Source organism: Callithrix jacchus, chromosome 4, assembly GCF_049354715.1.
Source record: "Callithrix jacchus isolate 240 chromosome 4, calJac240_pri, whole genome shotgun sequence".
Taxonomy (NCBI): domain Eukaryota; kingdom Metazoa; phylum Chordata; class Mammalia; order Primates; family Cebidae; genus Callithrix; species Callithrix jacchus.
In genome coordinates this window covers 93,653,351-93,668,449 of record NC_133505.1, presented here as the reverse complement: position 1 = coordinate 93,668,449, position 15,099 = coordinate 93,653,351, and the positions used below count along the sequence as shown (strand labels likewise).

Sequence of the window (15,099 nt, the reverse complement as noted above, 5' to 3'; positions counted from 1 at the left end):
AAAACAAACTGTTACATGTAAATTTTTGGCTCCTCAAAAAAGGTAGCCCTTGAATACAAATTTTCTCAGCAAGGCAATTTTTACCTTCTGCAGAAAGAGTGCTACCTGTTAACAATCCTGCCACAAGAGCACAATGAACAAAGGAAAGGCAGGAATAGTTATCCCTTATGCACTGGGTCCTTACTGCTGTGTCCTTTGTCCGTTGGTTGCAGCTGGACCTCACAGTCAAAGCTGAACCCGATTGGCTAACAACTTAAAACTTTCCTAAATAGGCAATGGCGAACAAAGGAAAAGAGAAAATTGCTTGTGAAAGAACTTAGAAAAGTAATACTATTTCCAAATATGGAAGGGGCATGGGCTGCAAGCTGGGACATGCCTGAGCAGGTCCAGAACAGATATCTTGGTTAAAGTACAAGGATATAGAATGTACTCATTTCTTTATATCTAACAACTACATAGGATAGGGCTTAACAAAGGTTTATTAGGAAAAAAAAAACAAGAAGGCTTTGAAGGAAGTTAGTCTTTAAAAGAAACTATTATTTCTAACATTTACTGTTTACTCTTTAACAAGAAAGGAAACTTTAAAGAGGAACTTTTTACTTTCCACACAAAGGGAACCTCTACTGCTTTGCCCTAATGAATTCAGGTATTCTTTACAGCATGAAACTAAGCCTAACCATTCTGTATTTCTAACTTTATTCCAGAATGCTCATAGGTACCAGGATAATTAAGAAATACTATTTTTTTTAACATGGTTTATTTAACATAATGAATTAATTTACTTAGATCTACTAATGCTCTCAATTTTATTTTCTGTCTACTATCTGATGGTAGTAGACAGAATTAACAACTTTATTATAAGCCAGTGGCTATCAAGTCTGTGAATTTCACATTAATCAATATCACAATTCCTCAGAAGTGGTGGAAAAATAACTATTGATTTTTAAACTTTTTAAGTATAAATGAACAGTTGGGTACTAGTTTAATGAACCTTATGTGTCCATAATCCACCATCATGTGAATGGGACCAGTTTTGTTTATTTTATACCCTGTCCACTGTCGTTGTCCACTTTTTTTTTTTGAGACAGGATCTCACTGTGGCAATCGCTGAGGCTGTAGTGCAGTGGTAGAATCACGGCTCACTGCAGCCTCAACCCCCCAGGCTCAAGCTATCCTCCCATCTCAGCCTGCCGATTAGCTGGGACCACAAGCGTGGACCACCATGCTTGGCTAATTTTTAAATTTTTTTGTGGAGACAATGTCTCCCTGCATTTCTCAGGCTAGTCTTGAACTCCTCAGCTCAAGCAATTCTCCCACCTCAGCCTCCTATGCTAGAATTATAGGTGTAAGCCACTGTGTCAGGCTCTCCTTATCCACAGTTGATTTTGATATCTACTGCTTTTCATAGCCTAGATGTTATGTCTTTATAAAGAGTTTTTTAAAATTTGTTTTTCTGTTATAAAAGCAAAACAGATAATCTTCTTAAGGAAATTCAGGAAAATACAGAAGAATAGGAAAAGATAAAAGTACCCAATATTCTTACTACAGTAAGACAACTGATTTTAGCAAGTTGATGTATTTTTTACTTTTTTCTTTGAATGTTTTTAGCCTTTAAAAAAATATAACTATAAAACTACACGGAAAAATGTAAGATTATTGAATCCTCTTCCTAACATAATTCTTTTTTTAAAATGAGTATCACTTTTAACAATACTGTAACATTCCCTTGTTGCTAGATATTTAAATTGTTTTCATTTTTTAAGATAATTTTTTTTTCTTAGAATCTAGGTCTTCCTATGTTGCCCAAGCTGATCTTGAACTCCTTAGCTCAAGCATTCCTCCTACCTTGACCTCCGAAAGTGCTAGAATTACAGACATGAGCCCCTGTACCTGGCCAAAGTTTGATACGTACTAGGCTGCTGGATGATGTATTAAGGCTCAGGAAAATTCTTAATGGTCATTGTAGACTAGGTTTTTAAATGTGATGTTAACCAGAAGTCACACAGGAATTTTTAGTTATTTCCCTGAGTTTCATAAGTGCTAATTAAGGGAATCATTTGTGCCTTCTCAAAAACATGTCTTCATTCCAGTGACAGATGGGCTGGATAAATAATGTTTCAACCCTCTTACTCTGCCCATAGAGTCTCATTCTCTAGTTCCATATTAAACACCAGAAGATTAATTAGTGTGAGTAGTTATATAGATGTTTGTTGATTAAAAAAAATTTGTTTTTTGAAAGAGAAAAAAAGAAAGGAAGAAAAAGAAAGAAAAGAAGAAAGAGAAAAAAGAATGAAAGAGAGAAAGAAAGAGGAAGAGAAAAAGGGAGAGAGAACGGGAATCTTGCTCTATTGCCCAGGCTAGAATGTAGTTTAAAAATGTGTATTGAAAACCTCTTTTATGCCAATAAATGTGCTTAGCAATGGAGACAGGAAGGCATAAGGGAAGAAAATAACAGACAAGCAGCCGACCAATATTTCATTTAAACCAAAAAATTTTTTTTCGCCTTGAACTATTTCAAACCTCCGGAAAAATTCATAGTGATATAATGAGTACTCTCATGGTCCCTTTCTAAATTGTCAAGTCCTTTTTCCAAATTTACTTCAAGTCTTATTTTGTGGGGAAAGGGAAAGCTTTTGATTTTTATTAAGCATTAAGATAATGTTGAAGTCACTACATATATTTATTTGACTCCATTCCCTACCCTGCTCCCTAGAGAGAAGTAATCTCATGATGCAAATTACTTATTTTCACTAATCAGTTGCTTTGTGTTTGTTTCTTTGTTTTTGTATTGTTTCTTCACCTACCCAATGAAAAGGATAAATGGCATTGTCTCTTTAATGAACTACTGAGTGTTAAGAATAATCTTATTTTCTCATCTTGAAACTCGAATTACAACATTTTTAAAAATATGGCATTTGGAGGTCAGTGGAAAAGTTTGAATTAGAAGCAAACTTTGTAGTAGTAGAGGAAGCATTGTAGAAGAGGTCAAGAGACCTGGGCTTTTTTCTCAATCTGTTTTTAGTTGCAGTAGGATTTTAAAGGAGACACTTAGCTTTTCATGTCTATAAAATAAGGTGGCTGCTCTACCTGTTTCACAGAGATACCATAAAGCTACAATTGGGTAATAGAAGAGGAATAATTTTATAAGATGATAAGAAAAACCTTCTTTTTTTTTTTTTGAGACGGAGTTTCGCTCTTGTTACCCAGGCTGGAGTGCAATGGCGCAATCTTGGCTCACCGAAACTTCCGCCTCCTGGGTTCAGGCAATTCTCCTGCCTCAGCCTCCTGAGTAGCTGGGATTACAGGCATGCGTCACCATGCCCAGCTAATTTTTTGTATTTTTAGTAGAGACGGGGTTTCACCATGTTGACCAGGATGGTCTCGATCCCTTGATCTCGTGATCCACCCACCTTGGCCTCCCAAAGTGCTGGGATTACAAGCTTTAGCTACTGCGCCCAGCCGAAAAACATTCTAAATAAATAATAGGTTATTTCCAATTTTCTTGTTTTTAATTTTGTTTATTTGTGGGCTTTTTTTTTTTTTTTTTGAGACCAGAGTTTTGCTCTTGTCACCCAGGCTAGAGTGCAATGGCACAATCTTGGCTCACTGCAATCTACACCTCCTGGATTCAAATAATTCTCTTGCCTCAGTCTCTCGAGCAGATGGGACTATAGGCACGTGCCAACATGCCTGACTAATTTTTGTGTGTTTCTGTGTGTGTGAGTGTGTGTGTGTGTGTGTGTGTGTGCCCGTGTTTTTAGTAGAGACAGGGTTTCACCATCTGGTCAGGCTGGTCTTGAACTCCTGACCTCAGGCGATCTGCCTGCCTCAGCCTCCCAAAATGCTGGGATTACAGGTGTGAGCCACTGTACCTGACCCCCTTGCTTTTAATTTTGAAAGCAAACATAACACCTTTTCTGGTAAAGGTATTTCTCAGTGGAGAACTCATAGTGATGAGTCTTTGTTACACGACCAATGCTTTTAAGTTAACAGTCCTATCTCATTTCAATGTCTGTCTTCAGAGAAGCAGCTGATTTTCAGCTTTCCGTGGATTCTTTATTGGAAAAAGACAATGACCATTCAAGACCAGATATTCAAGTTCATGCCAAGAGACTAGCAGAGAAGGTACTTCGCACTATTATCTCTTTTTGACATTGTAATAAACTTATTATTTAAAAAAAAATACTCTGCAAGCTATCTCAGCCATAATAATGAATTTAATAGTGTTTCTTTGTTCAAGGCATCTTGGGTAATATAATTTAAATTCATTTTAGCCTTGTACTCTAAGGTTTTAATGATTTTTCAAATTAGTTACAAAGCATTCCTCTTAAGCTGACATTGTTCAATTTTTTGATTAACCACTTACAGGAAGACTGAAGTGTTAATTAAATCTACAGATTGAAGCTGGATGGACTTTTGAATTTAGGAGAATAAGCTTGATAAATTAGAGCAGTGAGTTGCAAATTTTAGAATGAGTTTCTGAGAAGATGAATATTAAAATATGAGAAGAAATGATTAGATGTAAATAGAATCATGATTGCAGAGAAGAGGTAGTTAGATGATTTAATAAGCTCTTTTATTTCTCAGTTCTCTGATGGGTTTGATATCTAAAAGAGGAATTGAAAGTATTGTAAGGAATTACTAAATATAAATTGTTAGTGTAATTCTCTCAGAAAAGGCAGAGATGTTGGACAAGGTTATTAACATATGTCACAGAGGCAGTGTCTGGGAACTGAAGAATTGGAATAATGAAAGTCAATATTACAGAAAAAGATGTTTATTTAATGGATAAGTATGATAAAAGAGCATTGGTAGCTTAGTAAATACTTGTTTGATCACAAAATCACCCCGGATTTTTACTAGGAGAATTACTCAAAGTACAATATTTAGTCCCTTTTTCCCATTTCTTGTAAGTTCTTAAAAATAAAGACTAATTGTTCTTTAGTGACAACAGATATCTCTTCAAGTTCCATAGGTTTTTCATGAGATGGGTTTGAACATCTAATAGGTTAAAAAGTGAAGGCATATGCATAGACGACAAACTTTCTAAGTTACATCTTATCTGTTGGTGCAGGTGCTTTAGTGTAGACCCTGACAGAATATCATGTTCTGTGGTTCTCATGAAAGCTGGGTGAGATAAAAAGTGTTTATTTTATGTCCGAGTAGGTAGAGTATGAGTGGAATGGTTTTTCTTGTTAAAAGGTGAATTTGAGGGGAGGGAAAGGGAATGAGGAAGAGAGAGACTGAAAACAGAATAACATGTTGGCGAAAAAGGAAAATGTGGTTTACTTAAATAAGATCATGGAACTAAAGAGATTGCCTAAGACTTAGGACCCAATACAGGGACTATGCTAGATGACCTACTTGTATCTTTGTAAGCCAAAAATAGTGTTAGAACTACGTATCTCATTAGGCCCATTATATAACATACCAACTTTATGTGATTTGTTCTTTTCAGCTAAGATGTGATACAGTGGTGAGTGAAATCAGTACTGGTGAAAGGACTGTAAATTTCAAAATAAACAGAGAGCTCTTAACAAAGGTAAGAATAAGTTAATATCCAGCCATTGTGCTTTCATTCTGTCTGCTTCAGTCACAGTCGTCTTCCTCCAGTCATTTAACTTACTATACCTCCTCTAGCCTCAAAACCTTTGCACATACTGATCCATAACTTGGGAGAGGGCCACCACAAGTTAACACCTACTCATTCTTTAAGTGTTGCTATTTCTTTGGCAGTACCTTTCTGACCCCTTCATTTATATGCTTTCATAGCACTGTACAGTCATGTACCACATGACATTTCATACACAATATGTAGAAATGATGGTCCCATAAGACAATACCATTTTTTTTCTGTACCTTTCTGTATTTAGATATATTTAGGTATACAGATACTGTTGTGTTACAGTTGTATTCAGTATTCAGTACAGTAACATGCTGTACAGGTTTGTAGTCTAGGAGCAACAGGCTATAGCATATAGCCTAGGTGTGTAGTAGGCTATATTATCTAGGTTTGTATAAGCACTTGGGAGGCTGAGGCAGGAGGATTGCCTGAGCCTGGGAGTTCGAGACCAGTCTTGGCAGCATAGTGAGACCCTATCTCTACAAAAAATTTAAAAATTAGCCACTCAAGGTGGTTTGTGCTTGCAATCCCAGCTACTCTGGAGACTGAAGTGGGAGGATCACTTGAGCCTGGGAGGTTGAGGTTGCAGTGAGCCGTGACTGTGCCACTGCACTCCATCCTAGGTGACAGAGTGAGACCTTGTCTCACAGGTTTCAATGGCCATGAATTTTCATGCTTTATTTCAATTAAGAAACCAAAGAATTTTTTCTGATTTAAGGATACCTATTAGCTCACTTATTAAAAATACTTCCAAATCCTTCTCAATTAACAATGGAGGGACAAGAGTCACAACTTCGAAGTCCAGCCACTCTTTCTCATATGGAAATTCTTCCATATTGCAGCCTTGAGGATCTGTGTCTTAGTGGAAATTTCATTAAAGGAGCAGGCAGACTGCTTACTGTTGCCCTGCTCAGGGTCACAGTAAAGCCAGATTCTACAGCAGTGAGCACTCGTGTTCAGATACAGAACTATTGAATGTACCTCTGGTGTGTGTTATAATTTTAATAATTCTTTTTTTTTTTTTTAAGGCAGAGTTTTGCTCTTGTTACCCAGGCTGGAGTGCAATGGCGTGATCTCGGCTCACAGCAACCTCTGCCTCCTGGGTTCAGGCAATTCTCCTGCCTCAGCCTCCTGAGTAGCAGGGATTACAGGCACGCCCAGCTAATTTTTGTATTTTTAGTAGAGACAGGGTTTCAACATGTTGACCAGGATGGTCTCGATCTCTTGACCTCGTGATCCACCCACCTTGGCCTCCCAAAGTGCTGGGGTTACAGGTGTGAGCCACCGCGCCCAGCCCAATAATTCTTATTTACTAAAAACCTAATTTATTCTACATTTGGCTGTCAATTTAAAAGGAGGAAACTGAGGCAAAATTAATATAAGTAGAGAGTTTAGTTGGGTCAAGCTTGAGGATTTCAGTTGAGGAGCACAGATAAAAGTTGCCCTGAATGTACCCTTCAATCAGCAGCAGTTACAAGTGGGTTTTTAAAGGGGGAAAAAGAGGGAGTTTGAGTTGTTAACTAGAATTTTAAAATAATGTAAGCTATTGATAGGCTGTACATTTTTCTTTGTATCACAAATTCCAGTAAGGTGACGATAATGTGTGAGGCAGCTAGTTGGGAACAAAATCACATAAAACAATGTGCATAACTGACATCAGATATGCATGTCTTTCTGAGCCTGCATACCTCATATAGCTGAGACTACTCTGAGATATTTTTGTTTTCTCAAGCTTATAGCATCTGTTTTTCTCATTATCGGATCTCCAGTTTTATAATTTTAGCTGTTTTACAGTCCATTTTTTTATAAGTAGGATAATACTCTAAAATAATGATTATAAGTATAGTAAATGCATAAATCACGAACATAGTCATTAATAATGAAGCATTATGTACTGTACATAATTGTATGTGCTATACTTTTATATAAGTTTGTTTACACCATAATTTTCAGGTCTCAGATGGTAGTCATTTGCATGTTTAATGAATTTTTCAGATCACATCAAGAAAAAAATTCAACTCATTAGGACCAATAAAGAATTGCTATATTTTTGCTTGAAAAGTAACCATACTAGCATTGCGAAGAACTGTCACTTTGGTACCAAACTTCTACCTGTCAGTAGCTTACAGTACTTTCAAGAGAAACTGTAACTTCAAATAATATTTAATTGTTAAAAGGGAAAAAAGAAAATATGACACTAACCAAATATGAAAAATGCAGATAAAACCCCGTTTTCTTAGGGATGCTTCAAAATACACAATGGACAGAATTTTATTTCACACTTTCTAATTTGCCAAATTCAATTTTTTTATTTTTATGGGGTTTCTTTGTTTTTTTTTTTTGTTTTTTTGTTTTCTTTTGAGGCGGAGTCTTGCTCTATCGCCCAGCTGGAGTGCAGTGGCACAATCTCAGCTCACTGCAACCTCTGCCTCCCAGGTTCAAGCAATTCTCCTGCCTCAGCCTCTTGAGTAGCCAGGATTACAGACGTGCACCACTGTGCTGGCTAATTTTTGTATTTTTAGTAGAGATGGGGTTTCACCATGTTATCCAGGCTGGTCTCAAACTCCTGACCTCATGATCCAACTGCCTTGGTCTCCCAAAGTGCTGGGCTTAAAGGTGTGAGCCACTGTGCCTGGCCAACTTTGCATCTTTTACCAAAAGTAAAGGAAAAAAAGATACTCATTTAAATGGCTCCAGTTCCACTCCAGTGGCTGCATCTATTTCACAAGGAGACTTTTTTCCTATAGGTAGTGGATGCATTCAAGTCACATATAGTTTCCATAAATATGTGGAAGGAATGAATGATTTTTAAGAACTTTTCAACTGTTGACCAAAGAATTAACAAGTAGGGTAGTGGTGATAGCTTTCTTAGACATAGGGAAGTGAGTGATAGCTTCCTTAGAAGTCTGGATCAGAACCATAAATAAATAATTAACCAACAAAGAGTTAGATAAAATAACAAATTTTCCACAGAAAAAGACAATGGTGATAGACAAAGAGAAAGTACCAGTTAATTGGAATATTAATTAATTTGCTAAGCATTCCAAAAAGTGAAATCTTTGAAAGATTTTGTTTCTGATTAAAAGCGCTTTATGCACCAGTATTTTACATTACTGAATACAACTTATGTTTAAACATACATATTGATAAAAGATGGGCTTCTAGCTTATTTATCTATTAGAATATCTGGGAACATTTGTAGCTCACTGACATTCTGCAGTTAAAAGCTTTCATTTGCTTTAATGAATCTGCTAATTATTTGCCAGAGTCTAAATTACTGAGATCTAAAGATAAAATAGCTTGGATCTCGACCTCAAGGGGCTTGCAATCTAAAAGAAAAGCATAAAACATACTGCAGTGTAATGTGTAATAGATATGATAATGTAATGAATGTTATAATGGTGGCATATATAAGATGCAACCTCAGTGTAAAGAAGAGTACATATATATGTGTATCTTCAGGAGAGATGACATAACCTTGAATTGGAATGAAGATGAGAAATATACCTGGGAGATACAAGAGCAGGCATTCCAGGCAGAGGGTATGGCTTGGGACAGAGTACAGATAGTCAGAAACCTGGTATCATCTGGAAGTTAGCAGATCGTTGAGAGTATGGTTGCACATAGATGGCATGGGGGAGGATATGAAATTAGTATGAAAGGCCTTCTGTTCTTTGCATAAGAGTTTCAGCTTTTTCCTATGAGTCATCATTTTCCATGTTATGTGTACCGCTGGTAGCACATAAGATTTTTGGTAGTACACCAGTGAAACTTACTTCATTTTAATAGATAGATATTGGCAGAAAAACCTAACACTTTGAACTTGTGATTTTTATGGATATTACAGTGTGCCATTCTTTTTTTTTTTTGATACACGGTCTTGCTTTGCTTTGTCACCCAGGGTGGAAGGCAGTGATGTGATCACAACTTAACTGCAGTCCCAACCTCCCGGGCTCAAGCAGTCCTCCCGCCTCAGCCTCCAGAACAGCTAGGACTGATAAGCACAAGCCACTGTGCACAAGCAGTTTTTAAAGTGTTTTAATAGAGATGGAGTCTTGCTAAGACTGGTCTTATACTCCTGGCCTCAAGTGATCATCCTGCCTTGGCCTCCCCAAGCACTGGGATTACAGGCATGAACCACCATGCCCAGGCTATAGTATGCCTTTAAACAAACAAATTTCAAAAAAGTTCAAAAAAAAAATAAAAAACAAAGGTGATATGCATGTGTCAAGTAAAAGTCAGATTAGGAATTGGTAAAATATATTTTTAAATTTTTTTTGTTAAAGATGGAGTCTCTGTTACTCAGGTTGGTGTAGAGCATCATCGTCATAGCTTACTACAGGGCTTGAACTGCTAGGCTCAAGTAATCCTCCTGCCTCAGCCTCCAGAAGTAACTGGGAATACAGTCACAGGCCACTACACTTAGCTAATATATATTTTTTTTAATTTTTAGTGATGGGGTCTTGCTGTGTTGTCCAAGTTGATCTTAACTTTTGGTCTCCGGCAGTCCTCCTGTCTGAGCCTCCCAAAGTGCTGGTATTACAGGCGTGAGGCACTGCACCCAATTGATAAAATCTCCTAAACCATTTGAATGATTGAAGAGTTTGAATAAAACAGACTTGATTAAATGTATATGCCATGTAAAAAGATAGGTGTTATTGTTTTATTATATAGTCAGGTTTTACTTAGTGTGATACATTCATAGAAATGTGTCAATAGATGATTTTGTTATTATGGGACATGATAAAGTGTACTTATACAAACCTAGATGATAAAACTGACTACAGAGACCTAGGCTATAAACTTATATATCATGTAAAATACCAAATACTGTATTTGTGCCATTGTGACACAGTGATATTTATGTCTTAACATGTCTAAACATAGGAAAGATACAGTAAAAATACAGAATTAAAGAGAAAAGATGCTATAGGGCATTTACCATGAATGGAGCTTGCAGGACTGGAAGTTGCTCTGAGTGAGTCAGTGAGTGGTAAGTAAATGTGAAGGCCTAGCATATTACTGTATGCTACTGTAGATGTTATAAACACTGTATACTAAGGTTTCAATGGGTTTATAAAAAAATATTTTTCCTTGTATCATAACTTCAGAATAAAATAATAAAATAAAAATTATAAATATTTTTCCTGGCTGGATGGTGGCCCCCACTTGTAATTCCAGCACTTCGAGATGAGGCAGGAAGATCACTTGAGCCCAGGAGTTTAAGGCTGCAGTGAACTAGGATCACACCACTGTACTCCAACCTGGGTGACAGAGCAAGACCCTGTCTCTTTTTTTTTTTTTTTTTTTTTTGAGACAGAGTTTCACTCTTGTTGCCCAGGCTAGAGTGTAATGGCGTGGTCTCAGCTCTCTGCAACCTTTACCTCCCAGGTTCAAGTGATTCTCCTACCTCAGCCTTCCGAGTAGCTGGAATTACAGGTGCCCAACACCAAGCCCAACTAGAGATTCTATCTATAAAAAATAGATATTTTTCTTTCTTCAATAATAAATTAACCTTACCGAACTGTAACATTTTTACTTTATAAACTTTTTCATTTTTTAAACGTTTTTATTTCTCTTTATGTCTCAGCTTAATTTTAACTTTTTGACTCGTAATAATAATAGCTTAAAACACATATTATACAACTTTACAAAAATATATCCTTATTCTGTAAGCTTTTTCTAATTTTTTAATTTACTTTTTAGACTTTTTTGTTAAAAGCTAAGACACAAACACGTTAGCCTTATCCTACACAAGGTCAGGATCATCAGTATCATTGTCTTCATTGCCACATCTTGTCCCACTGAAAGGAATACAGAAGTAATTAGTATTTGAAGTCTTAAGAAAGTGGTTTAAGTCACCTGAAAGTGTAAAATAAAAAGCTAGAAGCAAGAATGGAGCAGAGTACAGAGCCAAGAGCACATGGTGGAAGAAGAGCCTACAAGGGACATTGAGAAGCAAAAGTTGAGAGGAAATGATGTCTATATAAGCAAGGAAGGAGGATAGTTGCAAAAAAGGAGTAGTCACCAGCTAAGATGATGTTTGAAAAGTGGTTACTCCTGAGGAAGGAGGGAAGGAATTAGGATAAGGACAGATGATTGAAAGGAACTTTAGCCTTATCTTAAATGTTCAATTTTTTAAAAAATTATTACAGTTTTTTTCTTTTTAAAATTATATTTTAAGTTCTTGGGTACATGTGCAGATCATGCAGGTGTGTTACATATGTATACACATGCCATGGTGGTTTGCTGCATCCATCCACCTGTCATCTACATTAGATATCCCTAATGTTATCCCTCCTCAATCCCCCTACCCCCTCTTGAATCCCACCTACCCCCTGCTATCCCTCCCCTAGTCCCCCATCCCCCAACAGGCCCCAGTGTGTGATGTTCCCCTCTCTGTGTCCATGTGTTCTCATTGTTCAACACCCACTTATGAGTGAGAACGTATGGTATTTGATTTTCTGTTCTTGTGTCAGTTTGCTGAGAATGATGGTTTCCAGCTTCATCTATGTTCCTGCAAAGGACAGGAAGTCATCCTTTTTTATGGCTGCATAGTATTCCATGGTGTATATGTGCCACATTTTCTTTATCCAGTCTACCATTGGTAGGCATTTGGGTTGGTTCCAAGTCTTTGCTATGGTAAGCAGTGCCATAGGGAACATACGTGTGCATGTGTCTTTATAGTAGAACGATTTATAATCCTTTGGGTATATACTCAATAATGGGATTTCTGGGTCAAATGGTATTTCTATTTCTAGATCCTTGAGGAATTGCCAAACTGTTTTCCACAATGGTTGAACTAATTTACACTCCCACCAACAGTGTAAAAGTGTTCCTATTTCTCCACATCCTCTCCAGCATCTATTATCTCCTGATTTTTTAATGATCACCATTCTAATTGGGCATGAGATGGTATCTCAGTGTGGTTTTGATTTGCATTTCTCTAATGACCAGTGATGATGAGCTTTTTTTCATGTTTTTTGGCTGCATAAATGTCTTTTGAAAAGTGTCTGTTCATATCCTTCGCCCACTTTTTGATGGGGTTGTTTTTTTCTTGTAAATTTAAGTTCTTTGTAGATTCTGGACATTAGCCCTTTGTCAGATGGGTGGGTTGCGAAAATTTTTTCCCATTCTGTTGATTCCCGGTTCACTGTAATGATTATTTCTTTTGCTGTGCAGAAGCTCTTAAGTTTAATTAGGTCCCATTTGTCTATTTTGGCTTTGCTGTCATTGCTTTTGGTGTTTTAGTTATGAAGTTCTTGCCTATGCTTATGTCCTGAAAGATATTGCCTAGGTTTTCTTCTAGGGCTTTTATAGTGTTAGGTCTTACGTTTAAATCTTTAATCCATCTGGAGTTAATTTTTGTATAAGGTGTAAGGAAGGGGTCCAGTTTCAGCTTTCTGCATATGGCTAGCCAGTTTTCCCAACGCCATTTATTGAATAGGGAATCCTTTCCCCATTACTAGTTTTTGTCAGATTTCTCAAAGATCAGATGGTTGTAGATGTGTGGCGTTACTTCCGAGGCCTCTGTTCTGTTCCTTTGGTCTGTATCTCTGTTTTGGTACCAGTACCACTGCTATTTTGATTACTGTAGCCTTGTAGTATAGTTTGAAGTCAGGTAGCATGATGCCTCCAGCTTTTTTTTGCTTAGGATTGTCTTGGCTATGTGGGCTCTTTTTTGGTTCCATATGAAATTTAAGGTGTTTTTTTCCAGTTTTGTGAAGAAGGTCAGTGGTTGATTGATGGGGATAGCATTCAATCTATAAATTACTTTGGGCAGTATGGCCATTTTCACAATATTGATTCTTCCTAACCATGAGCATGGAATGTTTTTCCATGTGTTTGTGTCCTCTTTTATTTCCTGAGCAGTGGTTTGTAGTTCTTCTTGAAGAGGTCCTTCACATCCCTTTTTAGTTGGTACAAGACAAGAATGCCCTCTCTCACCACTTCTATTCAGCATTATATTGGAAGTTCTGGCCAGAAATAATTACCATTGCCTTTTTGTTGTTTGTGCCAGATAAATCAGTTTAGAGAGAGTTATTTTTACAGAAAGTTCTAACTTACTGCTATTAACTATTGTGGAGTCTACCATTCGTTATATAAAAAGGATAAGAAGTGAAAGATTTGTAGACTTTAGAATAATCTGAATGTGGATTTCTTCTTACTGATGTTTTACTTCTCCACTTATAGTGTTTTTTTCATACATATTCTTGGACTAATAATATTTATTGGGTCCCTAGTTTATGACAAACACTATTCTATATACTGTCTGTATATTGTATTAATCTTTTATCTGTTTCTTATTGTATAATGTGAGTAAAGAGAATATTATTTTCTCTGTGCACATACATACTTGTTCTGAACTTTAGGTTTTGCATCCATTAAATGGGAAATGCTGCCCATCTTTAAGATTATGAGGCTTAAAGACAACATACAGTGTAGAAGCATCCAGTCTTAGACCTAGCACTCTATAAATGCTTCTTAAATGTCAATTGTTATGTACTGTTTTACTGCTTGCTGCTATGGTCTCTGCTTGTTTGATTTGGAGACCACTTTACCAACTCTTTGTTAATAAAGTTTTTCACAACATAACCCACACTTTAGGACTCAAGATGCATTTTGGGGCCAGGCATGGTGGCTCACACCTGTAATCCCAGCACTTTGGGAGGCTAAGGTGGGAGGGTCAGTTGAGACCGGGAGTTCAAGACCAGCCTGGGCAACATAATGGAACCCTGTCTATATAAAAAAAAATTTTTTTTAATTAGCTGGGTGTGGTGGCTTGTGCTGTAGTCCCAGCTACTCTGGAAGCTGAGGTTGTAGAATCGCATAGGTAGGAGGATCTCTTGAATCTGAGAGGTTGAGGCTGCAGTAAGCTGTGACTGCACCACTGCACTCCAGCCCCCTGGGAAACAGAGTAAGGCCCCATCTTAAAAATATAAAAATAAAAGTAAAATATAGATGCCATTGGGGAAACAAACCAATTGATATGAGTAAACAAAAGTTTATTACTATTAATAAAAAATAAAATAGAATTTTGTGAACTATGCAATAGGTCTGTTAATAACTAAAAACTAACCTGGAACATGTTTGGAAGTTTCTGTGGGATTTCCTTTTTTCTCACTTGTGTAGCCAATAGACATTTAATTATACATTTTTATCTTTCTCCTACAATTACTTGTGGTCCTTAATATCACAGAAGCTGCAGCAGCAGCAGCACGCAGCAGTTAACAGGTTAACCGTGAAGTGGAAAAGTTCTTTTCTGCAAGACTTAACCTTTTCTTTCTTTCTTTGTTAAAATAATTCTTATCTCTAAGGCTGTCATGAGAAGTAAGTTAATGTATATAAAATGCTTGCAACAGTGGCCGGGACATAATATGAACTCAGTAATAGATGGTGCTTCTGGTTTTTGTTGTTAATATTTACGGTGGGACTTTTGGCAGTTACTTAACTTCACCAAGCTTCAGTTTCCTTCT

At 36.9% G+C, this 15,099-nt stretch overlaps 1 protein-coding gene across 10 annotated transcripts in view; it reads left to right on the top strand.

Annotated features, from left to right (window-relative positions):
• The window catches only part of RARS2 (arginyl-tRNA synthetase 2, mitochondrial), a 94,994-nt gene that overhangs the window by 28,439 nt on the left and 51,456 nt on the right, over nucleotides 1-15,099 (top strand). For 8 of the 10 annotated variants that reach the window (XM_035296313.3, XM_017971254.4, XM_078369764.1 and 5 more), the window contains 2 exons: nucleotides 4,023-4,125; nucleotides 5,459-5,542. The exons of the other annotated variants lie outside the window; for them this stretch is intronic. Coding sequence is in view for 3 of the 8 variants with exons in the window: in XM_008994752.4 (XP_008993000.1) it covers nucleotides 4,023-4,125; nucleotides 5,459-5,542 (187 nt within the window). In the remaining 5 variants the exon portion in view is untranslated. The remainder of the gene's footprint in view (nucleotides 1-4,022; nucleotides 4,126-5,458; nucleotides 5,543-15,099) is intronic. 10 annotated transcript variants of the gene reach the window in all.